A 20,231-nucleotide genomic window follows, 5' to 3' on the forward strand; every position below is an offset into this window, starting at 1 on the left:
AATTTTCAAAATTATTTTCTTAGCATCAATTGTAAAGGTTAATGTTAACAAAATCATTATTTTAACTTCAATATATTTAAGGTATTTTTTACTAAATATTTCTACTGATGCAGTTAAACGGTTAAGGGTGTGTTTGAAAACCCATTTGATCCACGTTACGGAAGTTTTGCACTTTCCACTGCATAAACACATAAGCAACTTAGCAAGGTCTGTGTTGAATTAACGTTGACCGGGTTTAGTTGAACCCAAATGATATCTAAACACTCACTAACCCTCGAACTCAAAATAGTAGTTAAGTAAAGGCATTTTCAAAAACAAATTCAGCTAAAACTAACCCCTTTTTCGTTACAAGCAAACTCTCTTAAGCATATTAAAAGAATTGTCAACAAAGCATGCTTTCCTTTTTGATCAGGTTAACAAACCTTTCCAAATAAGTACTTTTTAAAGCCTAACTCCACTGATCAAAGTTCTCCAAAATCCAAATGAATAAATAATACTTGTAAGCCCATTTACCTATTCATGGGCTGTACTTCTGCATATTGAGGCCCATTTACCTTTTTTTTTTTATGATTCTTAAAGAGTAAAATTTATGGAGTAAAAAAATAAACTAAAAAGAGTTAAATTTGTAATACATCCATTTTTATACGTAAATTTAGATTAGACTTACTATTTAAAGACATAAATGTTTCTGAAAATATAACAGATTTAGGTAAACATTTATTCTCTAAAAAAAGGTAGCATTTCTCAATTAACATGAGAATGACACTCACTAAGAAAAGCAAAGAATTCTTTCTATTCACTTCCTCTTGGACAGTTTCATAAATGCTTTGCTCATGAATTAAGGTTAATACTGATAAACAAATTAAGGTTAATGATTTTAATTATTAATCAACTAAAAAACAATTTTCAAATATAAACAATTTTAGATTATTATAACAAGTTTTATTGTATTAGTCTAAACAATTCGTGGACAGTTTCAGTGTTTCTATAATTGCAACCTTCATCAGCTACATGCTATTCCTACATACTATATTGTTACTCTGTCAAATATCGACTCGAGTGTTAGAATCTCTGTAAGTACACTTCTGATGCACAGAAGATCCCTATAAACGCCAACCAGAGAAGCTTCTGTAGCAGTTAGTTCTTAACATATTTATTGCAGCCTTTCCATAGTAATGGAATAGAAAATATAAGAATTAGAACAAGGACAGGTAAGCACCTCTTCACAAGCTATGTTGTTAACTATGTCTCTTGCCAAGCAATGCTGCTCAACACTGGGAGTCACATTCACATCTATTGACTCAAACATTGCTTTGTAATAATAGTCCAGAGTTTCAGGCAAACGTGGAAAGAATTCGAAAATGTCTGTGTTAGATTCAGCAATCTATCCCTCTGATTCTGAGTAATCACACTTTCATCCGGCATCTGATGTAGCATGAATGCAAAATTCACAGCCAGAGCCACCCGAGATTGAACTCGAAGGTTTTGTAGCTGAACATCACAAGCAAAGATAGCTACAACATCAAATTCAAAGAGCACCTTAAAATCCTCAGCAAGTTTTGATAACTTATTTCCCACCATCTGCATTGCATCAGATGATGTTGAATCACCAATAGCCGTAATCCGGATGTGGAGTGGCCCCCTAGACCTAGCTACAAAATCCTGAATCTAAGTGAGCCACTGGCTTCCTTCATCAATATGGAAGTCAATTATATGAATTATGTCTTCGTCTCTCATAGCTTGTGCAATGGCTCTGTTTGCACACATGTATCCAAATTTGAAGCTGAGACTAATTTGATGAAGCATGTGCATGTAGGAGAGGTCCTCTTCATTTGCTGCTTCGTAGTACTTCAAAGCTTTGTAGATTGTAGTCCCTGTGCTAGCCAATCGTGCAACAAGTGCTTCCAACATGTATGCTCCCAATCTTTGCATCGGTTCACCGGAAACTGACACCATCCCCCTTAGTTAGTGCATGAACCAATTTGACATCATCAAATCAGTGTCTCCAATTGCCTTGGCACATGCAACAAGGTCATGCTTCAGCACTGTGTGCATATCAGTATCATTATTGCTAGAATGAGGCACAACAAGAGCACTATCAGGATTGGTTTGTAATGAATTTAATACTACTTGGTTTAGGGGTAAGGCATGATCTGTGATGATTCTAATTGTAATGAGGAACGAAGAATAATGAGAGAATAACTAAAACCAACGCCAACAATGCCTAACAACAATTTGATCTTCATGAGTTGTAAGATAAAACCACCTAGGAAGAATACAAATCCACTTCAAATCCCACGTGAAATGAGACTATAGGCATCGGGTTTTGTGTTCACTTTTTTGTCATAGAAAAAAGAATACACGGATGTGGCTGCTGTCAAAATGACAACTGACCGATGAGCTTTGCACATGAGATTTGTTAAGTGTGAATGTTGGCATACCTTAGCAAACCAAACCGCTAAGCAGATTGTGAAACTGAAAACACTTTAAGACAGTATTTTCAGCAAGTTCCACTTTCCAAAAAGAAGGTTGAAGTAAAATGAAAGTTGGAGAGTCGAATACACATGAATTTTGTTTGTATAAATTAGTGTATTCTCAATTTTTAAGCAATTAATAAATTGACTTAAAGATTTGAGAGATGGAAAATTAAAAATAAATTGACATAAAAATTAAACTAATATCTAAAATAGGCAAGAGCAAGCAAAAACAAACACTTTAGTGGTTGTGATACGAAGATTGATTCAGAATGTGAATATGTTAGGCCTACCCTACCAAAACTACTCTCAATATAATGTTAATTTTTTTTCTATTTAATGTTATTTCAATTATTACCTACATCTACTCATTTATTCTAATCATGATTCCTCAAGTGAAAGAGTCTAATTTACTTAATCCCTCTCCTAATCCCTTAAGAGAATAAACTAATTAAATTGCATTATGAACAAAGATGTATAAAATAGGTTAAATAATATCATTCTATCCCTAGATATGAATCATTTAGATGTTATTTTCCAGTTCTTAAGAGAATAACATTTCTCACTGTCTAAACCCTTAAAACATACCATGAATATGGGTAATCAGACCACAATCAATGAAATTAAACACAGAAAAGAGACAATAATTAAAATACCATTAAATAGATAATAGGGAAGAAATTACATCACGAATGTTTGGTTACTAGGCTACCAACAATGGACGATTTAGTCTCTCATTGTCATGAGAGACTTTACAATTGCAAGGGGTTGACAGGGGAGAAGAAGATAAAGAGGGATGGAGATGAAGGGAAAAAATGGTTCCCAAAGGTTGGTTTCCCTATTTGGGAGAATCTAATTTCGTAGATATTCAGTGTACAACTCTGTGTCTCGATGTGTCTTTTTCCTTTGTGTTCCTCTTCTTTTTATAGGTGAAGTAAGCTTAAAATTTACGCAACCTCGCACTAAGCGCGATCGCCGCGCTTAGCGAGTGAGTCAGTAGTCACGTGTTTAGCATACAACTCGCGCTAAGTATGTCTTCACGTGATATCTGACTTCTCCATGTAATTTTCTTGCACTGGGCGAGTGCTACACGCTGAGCAAGGATCCTCATACCTTCAATTTTGCTTTTTTGAACTTTATTTTATTTTTCTGCATCAATTATTCACCAAACACGATAAATTTATAAACTCTCAACTTTTTATGCACAAAAACTTAAATAACATTAAAATTCTAATTATTCACATAAAAATGAAGAAATATGAGAGAAAAATTAAAAAAATTTATATGATTTAATCCTAAAATAGACCTATACATAGTAGTTATTAGACTCCATATTTGTGCTTGCATAGCCCATGTTCCCATTTCGATGTCCTTCTTTTCCAAGGGACTCAGACCAAAATCACCATTTTTAATTTTAAGGCGCCAAGCTAGACTCCGAATTGTAGGACCCTGATTAAGATAGAACAATTTCATGCCAATGGTACCAATACACTCTTCGACCCATTCTTTAGTAATATATAAAAGTTAATTGTTTCAAATGTGAGCGCCAGAGTTTAGATCATTACAGTAGAAAAAATGAATCTTCTTTCCTGTCTCACCCTTTAACAATATATTAACGTGACACTGTTTCAAATCTGAGGAGCCATTGTTTAGACCATCACATTAGAAAAATGAAACTTCTTTTCTGTCTCACTCGTTAACAATATATAAAAGTGATTTGTTTCAAATGTGAGGGCCATAGTTTAGACCATTACATTAGAAAAATGAACATTTTTCTCTCTCTCTTCTACTCTAGTTTTTGTTTTCCCACTGATTAAACTTTCAATTCTAGAATCCAACTCTCGATAACAAACTCGATCCTTCTACCTTGATTCACAAATTGTCATATTCCAATTGTATTCCTTTTGAATTGTGAGAAGGTCCATAACCACGGTCTAATTGTCAAGTTTGAATTTGAGGAGATCTCCTATAATTCATGAATGAAATGGTCCAAGGCCCAGCTTGGCTGGAAGAGTTCATCAAACTTACATTTAATCACAATTTATATACAAAATAATCTTTCGAGGATGTTTGATGTCTCTGCTCATTAGTCATTCCTCCATAACTCTGCCCCGAACCTATGTTTACACTTAAAAACAAACTGGTCTGCAAAAGGACCTAATTTTCAAAGGTTGAACCAGCTAAATTCATAACTTCTAATATCCACCGTCTATAACAGGTCAAATATTTTTCATCTTGACAGCTCGTTAAATAATTAATATTCCACCAATCACGACAAAAGTGGTCCATCATGAATCACTTTATATTAGTCGATGTTAAGTGCAGCTAGAGATAATTTATACTAAAAATCAGTATCATTGAATAGTAACAAGAGTGACGTGATCAAACTCGTCGTCACTTAATATGTAATGATACTATGTTAAGAATCAATAATACTAAAAAACTAGAGATTTTATATTTTGGGTGCATAACATGGGTAGAAGAATCATATCCTTTTTCAAGTTAAATTTTCTGAATATAATTCACAATTTTATTTGAAAAAAATATTAGTAGTGATGCCCACCAAGGGATCGTATAGAGGGGAAAGATCTCAACAGCTGAGGTGATAACATTTGCATAAACTCCAACGCTCAGGTTAGTATGAGATTGAATTCGTAATAGTGTAAATACGGGTTAAAGTTTATCTCTTAGAGGAGCAAGCAATGTTGGTCCAAGATGAATGCATGCCTTCTTAAGTCAAGCAGCCTCCCAGGTTTAAGTGTGGGGAATGGGAGTCTTAGGATGACTATGACCTCTAAATAGAATCAATAATCAGGAGTAATTCAAATAAAACCCTATTATGTTTCCTAGATGATTGGACATGTCTTTTGAGACAAAATGAAACATTATTGAATTCTCGCATTACTTGGTCAATGAGACTCATTTGAGATACAAGCAATTTTATGAGTTGTGTAGCATGTCCTAGTTAGACCAAAATATCAAGGACCACTTGTGGGACCAAGTTTAAAACAACTTGATTCACGTCTTTTGCTCTTTTTGACGTGGAAATCCTCTTATACAAACACATAATACCTTGTTAAAAACTGAGTTCAATTGTGCTACACGTACATTAATGTAGGAAAAACTTAATTTAGTTTTGTAAGATAACAAGTTAGTTTGCTAGACAAGATTTTATTATGACTTTCCAACCTTTGACCGAGATCAAGTGCAATGTAAGATTTCAGCACTATCAATAATACAAGAAAAAGGCCCCAAAAAAATTGCTTGATTGGGAATTTGGGACACAAACACACAAAGGCACGAGCTCTAGTTTTTGCTGCAGTTATTTTAAGTCTTCATTCACGGTTGTCATCAGGGAATGAAATCATAGTGACAAGAACCATGACCTGCGCACAAACATTAAGCAAAAAGGTTATAAATCACCCTTATCATACACTTCTTCTGTGGTGCAAAAACTTAATCATTTTAAATCGGGATTGTTCCAATCCCTGACAACTGAAAAGGGACTCGTGTGTGGAACCATTTTCATAGACCATTTATTGTGCAGAACGGAGTGGCGTAAAAGGAGATGGAAGGAAAAAAGTGTAAAAGAATAATTTCTTCAGGTTATAATATGAGATGAGAAACACTGTTTATGAGATTATAAAGTGTAATTGTTCATCAGTTGATTGATCTAAAATTTGTTTAGTGAGAGTGAGAACATTACTCTTGCCAATTCAGTTCAAATTTTTCTGTTTCCTGCACGCTCACCGAAGTAGTTTGAATGTAGTTTAGGGGTTTTGGATTTATTTGTAAAATCTATACTTGACAGATTAACCTTCAAGCATCAGGTTCATTTAAATTGCACTCATTGACTCATTGTCATGTGAACATGCATTATGTCCTAGTTAAACCAAAGTAGGAAATAAGTGAGTGGTTATCAGGAATCTATTTAATACTTACTAGGATCCACTTCTGTTGTTATGGCAGCTCCTCTGAAGTAGCAAGAACCTCCACTGTGCTTGAACTTCTGATAGTAGCTGTTGAAGGCATAAGAAGCATGGTCTTTCAATGTGTTTGGTAAATAGCAAGGTTGGTTTACTTGAATTTTGCTACAATCTGCACCCCCTTTCCCACAAGCCCAATCCAAGGCTGCCTGCAACTCAGACTCCGTGGTCTGCTCATCAGCTACACACCATTGCTCAAACTCCGCATACGCTGCATGAAATGTAGTTTTTAAGATGAACACTTTGTTGAGGATGAATATGTACGCAAGATATAATCTATCATGTAATCAAGCTTTAATGAAGTATTGTTCTTTATTCTCATTATGATAATCTGATAACAAGCCCAATTTTAATCCAGAACCTTGTCAGATTAACTATTTAATCAAACGATAAATATGATAATGAAATTAAAAACAAAAGAGGGAGAAAAGAAGTAACTAGGAACATTTCAATGTTTACATTTATGGAGTAGAGGAAGCACATTTCTATTACCTGTTTTCGGAGGAATCATGAACAGGAAAAGTAGAGGAAGCACCAACTTCAGCATGAATGTTGCCATTTTTGGTGAAAAAGATAAGAGAGGCTTTGTTGATTGGTAAAGACTAAAGAGTGTATAAAATAGATACCAAAGATATAAGCAATGTAGTTACTTGTATACATAGCCAAACAAAAGGCAAGGAAGTTATGGGCCTCTTTCTAACGGCTAAGAAGGAATCTTATGTTATTCTCTTGCAAGTGGATCATGCAGGGTTGATCACATTGAAAGTGGGGATCTCCCTTGAGAATATGATATACCATCATTGACAGAAAGAACCGAGCTGTAACATAGCAAAGCTTATTTGTTATTTCTGACGTCGCTTCTAATTTCAGCGGTTACACTTGGTCACGTGCTCCACAATCACGGAAAGAAAAACACGCACAAAGACCTATATTCTTAACTTTCTCTGCTGTCAGATGTTCTTTTAACTCAACAAACGATTTACCTTTTTTTCCTTCTCAATGACAAAATGATTATTTATCTCACTTCCCTTTTTTCTCCCGTATTTTCCCTTTCCCCACACTCTTCTGTTTTACCACTTTTTCTTTTTTTTTGCCTTTTTCAATGGGAAAAAAGTCTTGGTTCGTTAGTGGTCTTCATGTTCTGCTGTATCTCATTTACCGAAATCTGTAGCCTTACTTGTAGCTCAATATTCAACTTTAATCAATTGAACATTTTTTGGTCTTGACAATATTTATGAAAAAAAAAGTTACAAACACAGTGACAAGTTGGAATCTTACAAGTCACAAAATATTGTTACATATGCCATTCTACTGGTATCATGTAAATAATTTTGCTTTACATGTTAGTTACAAAATTATGAGGGTTCAAAGATCTGTCATTCCTTTTCCATCTTGGCCCCTAAAAAATGAAATAATGATGTCGACACTATAACATTTTTATCTTATCCTACTAGCTCCAAATATAAATATTTACAAAGAATAATAAGAGATGGGAAACAGGAACAAAAACGGGGTATGTACACAAAAACGCAATTATGCCTTCTGTTGACCTCCTTCTGCCCTGCAATAAGTGATAATATCTTGAACTCAAATCAGCATCCTGGAAAAGAAGAAGAAAATAAGAACAAAAATTATTAATGCGGGAATAGGCTCATACTCTTATTAAACTCATATGATGGCTCAAGATAATTGAATTACAAAGGAAATTTAGAATTGTAACACATGTATATTTCAATGATCCATTTCTACTTGTTAAAATTATAATAAGTATATATGTATGAAATGCGCTTATAATATAAAAATCCTGGGATGATAAAGATGGTACTTACTATCACTAAACAAGACCATAGCTGAGATCCATGATGCTGAATTGATAACTTTGATGCTGGCAAGCAGTCTCAATTAGGAACACATCATCTGGGGCATGTCCAACCATTACAATATCCGGACATAATTTAGCCAAAATTAATCCATCCGCTAGCTCTTTTAATGGAAAACCAACAAATGGCATTCGATGATAATTGATATCATACTACACATCACTCTGGAGGTCAGTCCACACTTGTCAGCTGGCTGTCTGCACTAATAATCAAAGATTTCAAACTTCCACACTATGTATCTGACTTGAAGAAACGCGCCATTGCCATGTAGAGCTTCTCTTCTTCAAATGGCTTTGACACATAGTCATCCATTCCACACTTTATGCACTCTTCATTGGAAGACTGAGTTGAATCTGCTGTCATTGCCAGTATTGGAATGTGCCAATAAGAGATGCTACCAAACATCTCTGCAGATGCTTGCCCACACGCAATTTTCTCATTTACCTCACTCTCGAGACAACGGATTTGCCTCGTTGCTTCAAAACTGTATCATTTAAGATGAAGAGAAATACTTGTAAGTTATATCTCAGCCTTGTATCCAGAATTCCAGGTGTGAGATCCTATCTAGAAAAGCACTCAGAATTTGATATTTCTTACACAAGTTAAATGGCCATCTATCAAACCTAAGGATAACATGATAGCAAGCAGATTGGGGAATTTATAAAGTTTCTTAAATACACTAACTGAGTCCCACTAGAGGATATTTCTTAAACAAGTTAAACGCCCCACTAGAGGATAATAAAAAATATCACAAGATAGTTTCATATATTCTAATAAAATAAATAAATTACAAGGCAAAAGCCTAATCATTATATCTATTTACATAAGATTGAGTGGATACTTTTACAGTTTAACAACACAGCCATGAGGCCCGGGAAAAATCAGTCGTGGTTAAAACATTCTAGGTAGTAGGTTCTTAACAAAAGGAAATAAGGGTAGTGGCCTGACTTTTTGCACCAGTTCCTTTAATTATTATCTACTTTTTTTCATGTGTTTTCTCTAGTACAAAATAAACTTACTAGACCAGTCATTGCTCCTTGGTTCTATTCTTATAGGAAAGGACAGTGTCTCCATTTGCATTCACAATTGAGAAAACTAAAAATAAAAATAAAAAATAGGAATAAGAAGATAAGTTACCCATCCATTTCTGGCATTTGGAGATCCATGAAACAAGCATCAAAATTATGTGGCAGTTTAAGCATCTTCAGAGCAGCCCTGCCACTCTCCACAGCAGTAACTTTAGCCCCATATTTCTGTAGAACACCTTTTGCAACTCTTCTGTTGACTGCATTATCATCAACAACCAAAATTTGTTTGTCAATTAATAAATTCCCGAGTTTGGACACTTTTTTCCTATTTACTCTCTTGTTTTCAGTGCCAAGGGATACTCTGTAGCACTGAATCAAAGAACTAAGCCAAAGAGGCTTCATCAGTATATCATCTATTATACCAACTGACTTGAGCCCATCCTGTTCATTGGAGCTAAGGTGGGTGGCCAGGAGAAAAATCTTTGGTAAATTCATTGGATCCCCTTTGATGCCATTCTGTCTACGTTTCTTGATTGTGTATAAGATATGACATTCTTTATCCCAAGCATCCTTGTCTATAAGAATCATGGCCAATTGGGTCGACATACTGAAGGAACAAAAACAGTAGTAGTAATTTAGCAAATAATAGCCCATTGTCCAGTACAGCTTTTTTTAAAAAAAAATCAACAAATATGAACTAGAAATGAAACACCATGTTTACTTCATGACTAATTGCACCTTAAAGTTACTACTGTTGAACACAGGCAATTACCAATATTGATTCAAAACAACCAGTAGCAAAAAATGAACCGGTTAATGCAATTTATTAATAACAATATAGGAACCAAATTTCCTACAGAACACCAAGCAGTTCAAGCCTTCACAAGATCACGCAAAATTCATATCCACACAAAAGCATGCATTGAGGATTGGGTTAGTCTGAAAAAAAATATTTCATGTGTACAAGTTGTTTACTGAGTAAAATGATTCCAGAATATAAATTATCAGTATCACCTATTTTATGTGGAATACCACAACAAAGCCTTATCCCACTAGGTGAGATTGGCTACATGTAGCCAATCTCACCTAGTGGGATAAGACTTTGTTGTGGTATTCCACATAAAGCAGGTGATAAAGATAATTTATATTCTGAAATCATTTTACATAGTATATGACTTGTACACATGAAATATTCTGGGTAGTGCCCTTATGCTATTAAGAATGACAGAACTTAAATAGGTAAGTTTTAAGGTTTATCGTGTGCAACTGTCAACTGATTTGGATTTTTAATTTCAACTGCTAAAGTGAGTCAAGTGGCAAATTACCTCTTGTTACACACATTAGATAAACAAGAGCATGCAGAATTCAGACTGTAAGTTACATCCACGGACATTCCCAATCTCTGCAGATGATATCTTGTGACCTCAGCTCGGATTTTTCTGCTATCTACCACTAATGTTCTCAATCCTTGGAACTCTGAACCAAAATGATTATTCTGCTGCATTGCATCCAGAGACGTGCTTTCTCCTTTTCTGAAGGTTCCGGTAAAGGAAAAAGTGCTTCCAATTCCAGGCTCACTTACAAATCCAATTTCTCCTCCCATGAGGTCAACTAGACATTTGCTAATACTCAGTCCTATTCCAGTTCCACCATATGTTCGGGAGGTGGAACTGTCAGCCTGCATAAAAGGTGTGAATATGCGGCTTTGTGCATCTGTAGGAATTCCTATACCTGTGTCCTCAACTATTACTAGAAGTTGAATAATTTCAGGCTCATTTATGCCACTTAACTGCTTAAAATTTGCCCAACTTTTCCATCTGTTGCATACAGGAAACCCACTTAACGTATCATATGTTCTGTTTGATATGTCCTGGTTCAAGTTTAAGCCTTCTCTCAGCACTGCATCCATAATATGAAGTGGGTTCTTCACTTCATTTGCCAGATGAACAGAGACAAATACATGCCCTTTATCATGAGTGAACTGAAATGCACCAAGTAAACTGATTAATAGAGAATATAAATAACCAATAAGATTCCTTCTCTTTTATTCTAAAGATAAGAAAATACACCAATTTAAAATAAAAATTCCGAAAGATTATTTCAAAGTCTAAATAGAAGGGAGGTAAACATATAAATCCTTCAAATTGTTTATGTAGTATTACAATGTTTGCCCATTGCATTGCATGGGTCACTTACTAGTGAATATATATATATATATATATATATATATATATATATAAGGAAATACTGTAAAGAAATAATGAATAAAAAAAATATCACCAGGATTATGGATGAATTTACTTATTAACACCATTTCAATATCAATCAGCAAAGGGACACACTTTCAAAAGGACAAAATGATGCATTGTTTAAAATTATGAGATGTTTCCAGCATCATGATATATGTAAAGAATAAAATGGGTTAAACCCACCCAAAAAATAACAATACAGCATGAAATAATGCAAACCTTAAGTGAATTGCCGACAAGATTAGTAATTATTTGTCGGAACCGTTTAGGATCGCCAATGACAACTTTGGGTACTTGATTGGATGCATAAACAGCCAGCTGGACTCACCAAAAATGTATAGAGAACACAAGTTCATGTAAGACTTAATGTACAAATTATAGGAGGTACAAAACTAAGGTAGCGGAAAGATACGATCTCACCTCTATTCCTTTTTCATTAGATTTTTCAGAGAAAAGTGATAAAATTTCATCCAGAATAGCTCGAGGATCAAAGGCTACAGCTTCAAGTTCAAGCTTTCCAGCCTCAATCTTAGCTTGATCAAGAACCTCGCTTATGACTGAGATAAGATCTTTACCACTCTTGTGAGCGGTTTGGGCACAGTCCATCTGGTTTTCATCAAGCTCAGTATCCATCAACATTTGCAGCATACCTGGAAAATTATTTGAAACAGCTGATAATTATTACCGAGTATTGACAGGTTGGGTTTATCTATGAAAACAACAAATACTTTAAATTACCTAAAACACCGTTCATTGGAGTCCTGATCTCGTGTGAAACTGTCGCAAGAAACTGCAAAAAAGGGAAAGCAATCGTTGAAGGTCAAGGTGGAAATATTAATTTTAATTAAGTAAAAGAAATTATAAACCATCAGAACTCAGAAATAATTTTGATGTTGAATGATGATCATCATGTGATGCAATAAACATATGAAATGTGTACAAGAATTACAATATTCTTGACATCACTCTAACAATTGTGCTGCATAACAGAAAGCCTAAATCCCATAAATATATCACACCTGAGATTTTGCCACATCTGCAGCTTCAGCACGAACTTTCAGCTCTCTCATTTGACGATAGTCATCCTCAACTTTTGCTATTCTATTTATTGCTGCATAAAAAATATGACCCAGAAGCAAAGTAATAACAAACACCCCCACTGATGCATTGATTGCTGTCCAAGGTAATGGAGGCCTCTGCTTGAAGCTGCAAAAGAAAAGGAAAAGAAGGAATTGAGCTAGTATGAGATTTCAATTCTTTGGACACCACACAATTTTTTATTTTAGTGGGAAAGCAAACCTGCAGTGCATCTCATGTTTTCGTAGCGGATCCCCAAAATCTAGGCTGCTTATGTATAGTAGGCCAGTGTCAGCAACATCAGTACCATACATTGTGATTGGTGCAGATGCATTAGTTGTGTCATAAACATTTACAACAATGGTTTGTTTACTGGCAAGTTGGTGTAGAAGCTTGTCCACCAGTGATGGAACATCATAAGACGCACCCAGATACCTGCCAATAAATAGGTAACAATACTCACATAACACGTTGTAATTGTTTTCCTTTTAGGGGTGGTGGATCAGAGCACAAATGAAATGCATATTTTAACCAGTAGATAGTTAGATGTAGGATTACCCTACAGTAGCTTCAATACGCTGCTCTAGTGTAGCATCTAAAGGAAGATTAGTGTTATAGACAGCAAATGTAAGTACAACACCCAGATGATTGGACTTTAGTAGTTTAAAAGGGGATGTCAGAACCCCCTTTCCAGACGCCCTTGCTCTCAAAATATTCTCACGGTCCTCCTGTGTAACAATGCAACAAAATATTTTCTTTTAACCAGACAGATAATGAGGGATTTAACAAATAATTCAATAGATAATAGTAACTCCTAGTCTTATTTCTTCTTAATCTGTCACTGAGATGACTGTAAATCAACTGATTAGGCATGAAAAGCAGGTGATACCAGTGCTCAGAGTCATTCATTGATGTTGATAAGTAAAACTCTTGTATGTAGTTGATTCTGTTTACCCCACATTTAACTTTCACTATTCAAAGTAAATTATATGCGATACTGTTTAGTGATCTCCAGTTCTAATATTCAACTTCATGTATACAAAAGCTCCAAGCATCTAATGCTTCGACCTAAACCTTGCATAAAGAAAATACAAAGCCAAAAAAGTCTTTCTAACTGATGACTTCACACTCTAGTTTTCTCATACATACTTGTGCAGAATAAATATGGTAAGATCATTGACAGGAATGTAAAATTTGCAGTGTAAGTCATTGCCCCACAATTTGCTTAGAAAAAGTAAATCATGTTAGGGTGACAGCAAGCTAAGCAAGACACACCTTCCCTGACATCATGTCAATAGATACAATATGGGAAACTGTTTCTTGAGCAAATATCACTGGTGCATATTCATCTTGAATGGGTGCTGGATCCAAATTTTCTGGAATACAATCTTGTACTAATGCCTCATTCTCAGTTTCCATTTTCTTAATTGTCCACCCATGCTGCTTCTCAAAATGCATCCTATCAGAGTGGAGAACTTTCAAAGCATAAGCAACACCACTAGTAAGTGGTCTTTCAAATGCTGTACTCTCTGTATATTCTCCAAAAATTTTCTGCAGTGAAACAGAAGCTTCAATGTTATTTATCCTTAAATTTTCTTTTTTTTTTTAATTGTTTTCCCTCAAGATGGATAATATTACAACAAGAACAACATATAAATAGCAGAGAGTTGAAGAGGACTCATAAATTTAATGTGGTTTCAACTGGGAGACTTACACTATGCAATCTTCACACATATCCAAACCTGACTGGTCTAATACAATCAAATTCAGTGTTAACCATATCAGAATTACAAGTGAAAAGAGGAACCCAGTTCAAACCTTGTACATTTTTTTGTAAGATTAGCATATACTTAAAGCAGTTATAAAGTTGATAAGACATTCCACATTAGCTACAAATATGGCCAAAATACTCCTGGTAAGGCTTGAGCCTTGAGTGATTCCCCCCTCCCCTTTGAGCTAACTTTTAGAGTTGAGCTAGATCCCACCCATTTCAAATATGATACCAAAAGCCTATTCAATCTTGATGTTAGGTACCTGTAAATGTCTAGTCTTGCAAACTTCACACTCCGATATGTAGTCCTGGGCATGAGGGGATGCATGTTATGATGCTCCACAATGGCTAAAAACATGGCCAAATTATTCCTTATAACACTTGAGCAATTCTCTCCCCCTCTCTTGATCTAGCTTTTGGGGATGAATTAGGTTTAGTTCATTTTTCTAATAAAAATCTATAACAATGACAACGAGAAATGCGGTCAAACATGCTTTTCTTATTATAGCTAGTAAAAGTGCCAAAGGATATTCATTTGATACTCTTATTCAAACTCTCCTTTAAGATTTAGTTTTTGCAACAACATTACCATAGCACAATGAAAAAAACAAAGAGAAGCTAGAAATTTTATTTTAGGCTAGTTGTGGAGAAAAAATAAATCATAAAGAAAGAGCTTTACTTCATTATCTATACTTTTCAATAGCTCAAGCTTTTGACAAATTACAGATCAATGGCTGTTAATTGCTATTCATGAGTGCTAAATGCATCAAAAATAGGATAAAAAGTAGCAATGTACCTCTAATTTATGGTTTCTTTTGTGAGATTTGTGAATAATTTATTCTTGTGTGAATTTATAGAGTGGAAACTCCATTTGAATGACTAATGTTGAATTTATTTGGATTTTTAGGCTAAGGAAGAGAAGATTTTGAAATGCTGCTAAAGGGCTCGCTCAGCGAAACAGATTGGCTAAGCGAGGCTCATCCGCTTAGCGAGGGAGCCAGCTCGCTAAGTGAGTACGAAACCCTAGAGAATGTTGAGTCAGAGAGCAGCAGGCGCAGAGCTAGCCCGCCCAACGAGAATTTTGTCTCTTCTCGCGCCTAGCGCGTCCAAGCCCGCCTAGCGCCCAGCCACTAACTCTCGCTCAACGAGACATGCTCGCTGAGCGCACCTTCGTAAGCTGAGAAGCCCAAAAGTCTTTAAAAACTGAGAGAGGGGGGGAAATGAAGCGTCAAACAACGTGGAAAAGAAGGAACAGGACACCAAGGCTGAAAGAAGACATTTTTCTTCACATCTTTACTTCACCATTCCGTCCCCACATCATTTTCCTTCTTGTATTAAGCCCTCCTTGCTAATGGAGGGCTAAACACTTCATTGTTAGGGAGTTTTTTTTCACTGAGCACTTTTGATGTAAAAACTCTAACTATTTATTTAATATTATTGCTAGTGTTCTCTGTTTCTATCTGTGTTTAATTTTCATATTTGTGGTTTGATCACCCATCTATATGTTTGTTAGGCTTTGAGTATTGGAAAATACTTTTAGTCCTTAGAACTTGATAGAGTAGCTAGAGGCCTGCATTTCTAGGAATGGTGTGTAGTAATCTAGTAAATGTTGCATCTTTTGTGTAATGCAACTCGCTTAGAATGAGTTTGTTGAGGAATCAAGAACGAAACTAGGAGGGCTAGGCTCTTTCATGTGAGGAACTACGGTTAGAGTAATTTAACGATGCAAAGAACATTAAAGCAATATTAAATAGAAAAATTTTTATTTAGTTATGTCAAGAGAAAGTTCAGTAGAATACTCCCCGACATTTTCATCTTGGTATATGTTCTATTATACAATTCTGCATTGGTCTTGTCATGTGTTTTTAAGTTTAGAAAAATTAATTCAGGAATTTGAAACATGAATGAGTTATTTCACTTTATTACACTGCAATTAAAATTGTTTACAAATTGAATATGCGTCATCTAAGTATAACAAATTCCTTGTGAACACGATACTCGGACTTTCCATTTTAATTACTACTTGAGCAAATTGGTACACTTGTCAATCTAGCAAACAATGGCACAACCTGAACTCCTCCATTTTTTGTGTCTATATTATCATATTTTTCAGCATCCCCACATTTTTCCATTACTCTTGTTCATTTTATTTTATTTTATATGTATGCAGTTTTTGCTACGTCAAAGTGAGCAACAGTGCCTTTTCCCTAGTTCTTACAGATGATTTGGATCAGATTTTGCTTTCCTTAGAATAGAAAAAAACTTACATTTCCTTTTTTACTATGCAGCCACTCAAATATGTCAGTTAGATTCACATAAGATATACTAAGCAAAAGTGTCTAGGAGCATGCAAAATATTTGGAGTCACTGGCCATGAATAAGTTTGCATAAGATGGGAGTGGGAAAATACCAATAAGAGAAGAGAAGGACATTGAGTATATTACCTGGTCAATTGCAGAAGGATGTTTACCATGGTGAAAGGTAGATACAAGGATAGCCAGAGCATGAACATGGTTCATGCTCACATTAAACTGATCTTGCAGCATACGGGCTCTCTCATCACACATATTTGCTAGAGTTTCTTCTCTTCTCCGCATAATTCCCGTATTCAGGTGCCAAAATAACCAAAAGGACCCGATTATTCCAAGTGACACAAATATAACTAATAACTTTTTCCTCCACCTCCCAGCACCCCTTGAAGGACCCCTTGGAAAATGTTTCAAACACTTTTGTTGTGCAGCTGGATGCCCCTGAACTAGCTTCTGCTTTTGATTCCTCCATAGTAAACAGAAGTAGGACATTGTAATTCCAATGAGGACCCACCAGCATCCTTTAATTAAATTAGATGAACTCGCATGATACCGAATTGCAGATACCCTCAGTTCCCATGATTGCACAATGTTCTGCAAAGCCAAAATGAATTAGCAAATTAATTATATAGTGGAAGTATTTGTTTCAAATAAGCATGCAAGGATTGCACGCCTTCATAGTTATTGCACAAGCTTAGAAGCAGAGTCTATGGTATAAATCACATTCACAAGTAACATGGGAAAGGCAATATTTGGAGCAAATAAACCAAAATCCACTACTTTTCCTTGATATGACTATTATTATTAGGCTGTAGGTTGAATGATTTGAAAGCTAGACTATCATCGGTGATGCCCTGTCTTTTACACATCAAGACAAGAATTTATTATAGCACTAGCCAAGCTATAAAAAGAATGCTATGATGCCAGATAGGCAATTCAAGGGAATCTTTTGATTACATTCAAGTGCATACAAAATGGTACACTGTAGATCCAGATGATGCATTATTAATAGTTACATTTCTCACCCAGCTTCCACAAACTCAGCACTCTTACAGAAAATGATATTTAGGAATCCTAAAGTTCATCACTATGCTTTTTTTTTATCTCCATTCAATCAACAACCATATTATGCCCCCCTAGGATAGGCTGAGCAGTGAGAAAAGAGAATTGTAAGCTAGGCTATAATTCTTGGGTAATCCCTATTTTTTAGGAGAGTCAACAATTTAAATTATGAAACTTTTGGGCATAACAAATACATGCCTTAGCTTTAGTAAAGATTCTACCTTTCCACGGTGCAAATAACTAACCAAATCAGTTGGAAGTGCAGAGTGCGAGGCCAATGATACATAACTTTTCAATGGGAATGATAATTCAAGCCTTGTCTGGACACAATCATTGAGAACTGGGCATTGTTCTATAGGTTCTACAGTGTCTGCAACACATGTATGCACCTTTTGTAACTCCTGATTCTCCGGACATATTAACTGTGGTGTACTGACCATGCCGCTGCTTAACAGCATTTGAAGTCTTCTTTCATCAATACAGTTGGATAAAATCTGCATTATAAACTTAGTAAGACATAGGACAAAGAGCACCACTTTGTTACTATTCATATTCATCTCTGCAACAACCACTGTTTTCTATTACAAATCTAGCAAGAGAGTATCCATCACTTTTAGAAATTAACCAACAACATAAAGTGATCCTAGAGAAACCTTGCGTAAAAAGCATTAGAAGAGCATAGTTTATATCCTTTCATTAAGACAATCTATTGGTTCTCAATATTTTACATCTTTCACTTCAGCTCAAATATATAATCCAAAAAGAAGTTGTTTATTTAGTGACAATAACGCCCGATAAAAAGAACAGTTAGTACATAGAAGAAGCCAAATAGTAAAAGTTTCTAAGCAAAAGTAAATAATTATGAATTATCCTCAGCGACCACAATATGAAGCAATAAAATTGAAAGAGTGAAGGGGAAAGTGCAGTTCACCTGATCTGATCCAGAGAACAAGGAAGCCAAAGCATGAATCTGTTTCCTACTAACATTGTAACGTTGTAGCAAGGCTCTCTCTCTCTCTTCACAAATTGCTTCATTCTCCTTGCTCACCAAATACTTACTATTGAAACTCAAGATGAACCAAACACTCCCTATGGCAACAAAGCCAAAAAACCAAAGAAGCAAGGGCTTCCTCCTACATGTCCTGGGAGAATTAGACCCATTCAGAGGCTCATTCAGCTTCCAAGACTTCATATTTGATAGCAATCTACCATTTGAAGCAGGAAGCCTTCGATTCACAGACATCCTTGCCAAATTCACCAACGTAACAGTCCTGGAGATTCAAGGCAAGCCCCAGCAGCTTGAAAAGGCTGAACCACCAAGCATCCCACCATGAATCTTCAACTGCATAAGCAAAATTGAAGCAAACCCAAATATTTTCTCAGCAATCCACCCCTCAGGGCACATAAAGTTTGGTGCTTTATGATACTTCCACAAGGCAAAAGAGAAAAGTTGCACAAAACCCAGTTGATATATCTCAAGAAAGGAGCTCCATTATGCTTGAACTGGAGTGGTCCAACCAAAAAGTTCGTTTTTTTGTGGATATCCGTGTAGGTTGAAGTTGAAGAGATAACATAACAAGAGGAGGAGGAAGAGGAGCATGGGGTAATAATCACACCAAATCAAACCCACTGAGAGGAGCTGTGAATGAGATGGGAAAATTTGTTCTTTTTCTATAACAGGTTGTTTCTGCCTCACTAACCTGAACACCCAAAAGAAGCATCAAGAGTGGAACAATATCACAGTGACCATCATCTTCTCGCAAATTTGCTGATATGACCCATTTTGTTTTTCAGAAAGAAAATATTAAATGTCCCCTCTCTCTCTCTCTCTCCAGTTTGGTGTGCAGCATTAGCTAATTGAGGATGGATCATGATTATCTCATCATCTGGTGGGGAAGGTTTAACCAAAAGCAAACAAAAATCCATGATTAAAAATAAATTTTAAAAGGAAAATAAAAGCATCAGTTTTTTTTTAATATCAATTATTACTGTTTAGTTTTTTAGCAATAGCATAATTGAATTTTTGGTTAATTTTAATTCTTTTTTTTTTAACTTCGATTTGGTGTGTTGCTTTTGCAAGAGTTGACAAAGACCGCACCCTTCAGTGTTTAAAGAGGGAGTACTCCAACTGTGCACTGCAGAATACGGATTTAAGTGCCAGAAAAGATAAAGAGAGTCAGAAAAAAAGATGTGAGAAGAAATGGTTCCGGTGAAACGGTGAGAGGAGAGAGAGAGAGAGAGAGAGAGGGAATAAGAATTTGAAAGATAGGGAGAGAGAGAAATTTAAAAAAGGGTAAAAATGGTAATGCACCTAGCACATTGTCCAGTTCCGCAGTTCCATCATAAGTGGAAAGTAACACTGTAATATTATGTTCAAAACATACTGGAAGAAGAA

General features: G+C 35.5%; 2 protein-coding genes and 1 pseudogene across 2 annotated transcripts; all 3 read right to left on the reverse strand.

Annotated features, from left to right (window-relative positions):
- Positions 1–1,116: 1,116 nt before the first annotated feature.
- On the reverse strand, positions 1,117–2,007 carry LOC114383653 (annotated as a pseudogene).
- Positions 2,008–5,527: 3,520 nt separating this feature from the next.
- Positions 5,528–7,598, reverse strand: LOC114383130 (glucan endo-1,3-beta-glucosidase 12-like). Its single transcript, XM_028342730.1, has 3 exons — positions 6,953–7,598; positions 6,417–6,671; positions 5,528–5,860 (listed from the first exon to the last, which is right to left on the reverse strand). Exons 1-3 carry the CDS (start codon positions 7,017–7,019, stop codon positions 5,826–5,828), a joined length of 357 nt encoding a protein of 118 aa, XP_028198531.1. The 5' UTR covers positions 7,020–7,598; the 3' UTR covers positions 5,528–5,825.
- A 136-nt stretch (positions 7,599–7,734) lies between these two features.
- Positions 7,735–19,710, reverse strand: LOC114383129 (histidine kinase 2-like). Its single transcript, XM_028342729.1, has 14 exons — positions 18,768–19,710; positions 18,058–18,330; positions 16,910–17,368; positions 13,970–14,245; positions 13,253–13,422; positions 12,917–13,129; positions 12,637–12,823; positions 12,356–12,407; positions 12,038–12,267; positions 11,837–11,935; positions 10,694–11,349; positions 9,478–9,975; positions 8,290–8,824; positions 7,735–8,060 (listed from the first exon to the last, which is right to left on the reverse strand). The coding sequence occupies exons 1-13, from the start codon at positions 19,077–19,079 to the stop codon at positions 8,572–8,574; spliced, it is 3,678 nt and encodes a 1,225-aa protein (XP_028198530.1). The 5' UTR covers positions 19,080–19,710; the 3' UTR covers positions 7,735–8,060; positions 8,290–8,571.
- Between the last annotated feature and the right edge of the window lie 521 nt (positions 19,711–20,231).

Source organism: Glycine soja, chromosome 14 (assembly GCF_004193775.1).
Source record: "Glycine soja cultivar W05 chromosome 14, ASM419377v2, whole genome shotgun sequence".
NCBI classification, from domain to species: domain Eukaryota; kingdom Viridiplantae; phylum Streptophyta; class Magnoliopsida; order Fabales; family Fabaceae; genus Glycine; species Glycine soja.

What these genes read in the sequence shown, in the direction of transcription:
- LOC114383129 (XM_028342729.1), bottom strand. Translation starts at nt 19,079, where the DNA reads ATGTCTGTGAATCGAAGGCTTCCTGCTTCAAATGGTAGATTGCTATCA. An exon ending in GTTATTTGCACCGTGGAAAG is followed by an intron (nt 17,369 to 18,057) that starts GTAGAATCTTTA and finishes TTGGCTTTGCAG; the next exon opens with AACATTGTGCAATCATGGGA. An exon ending in CTAATGAAAAAGGAATAGAG is followed by an intron (nt 11,936 to 12,037) that starts GTGAGATCGTAT and finishes TGGTGAGTCCAG; the next exon opens with CTGGCTGTTTATGCATCCAA.
- LOC114383130 (XM_028342730.1), bottom strand. Translation starts at nt 7,019, where the DNA reads ATGGCAACATTCATGCTGAAGTTGGTGCTTCCTCTACTTTTCCTGTTC. An exon ending in CATGATTCCTCCGAAAACAG is followed by an intron (nt 6,672 to 6,952) that starts GTAATAGAAATG and finishes CATTTCATGCAG; the next exon opens with CGTATGCGGAGTTTGAGCAA. An exon ending in AACAACAGAAGTGGATCCTA is followed by an intron (nt 5,861 to 6,416) that starts GTAAGTATTAAA and finishes GTTTGTGCGCAG; the next exon opens with GTCATGGTTCTTGTCACTAT.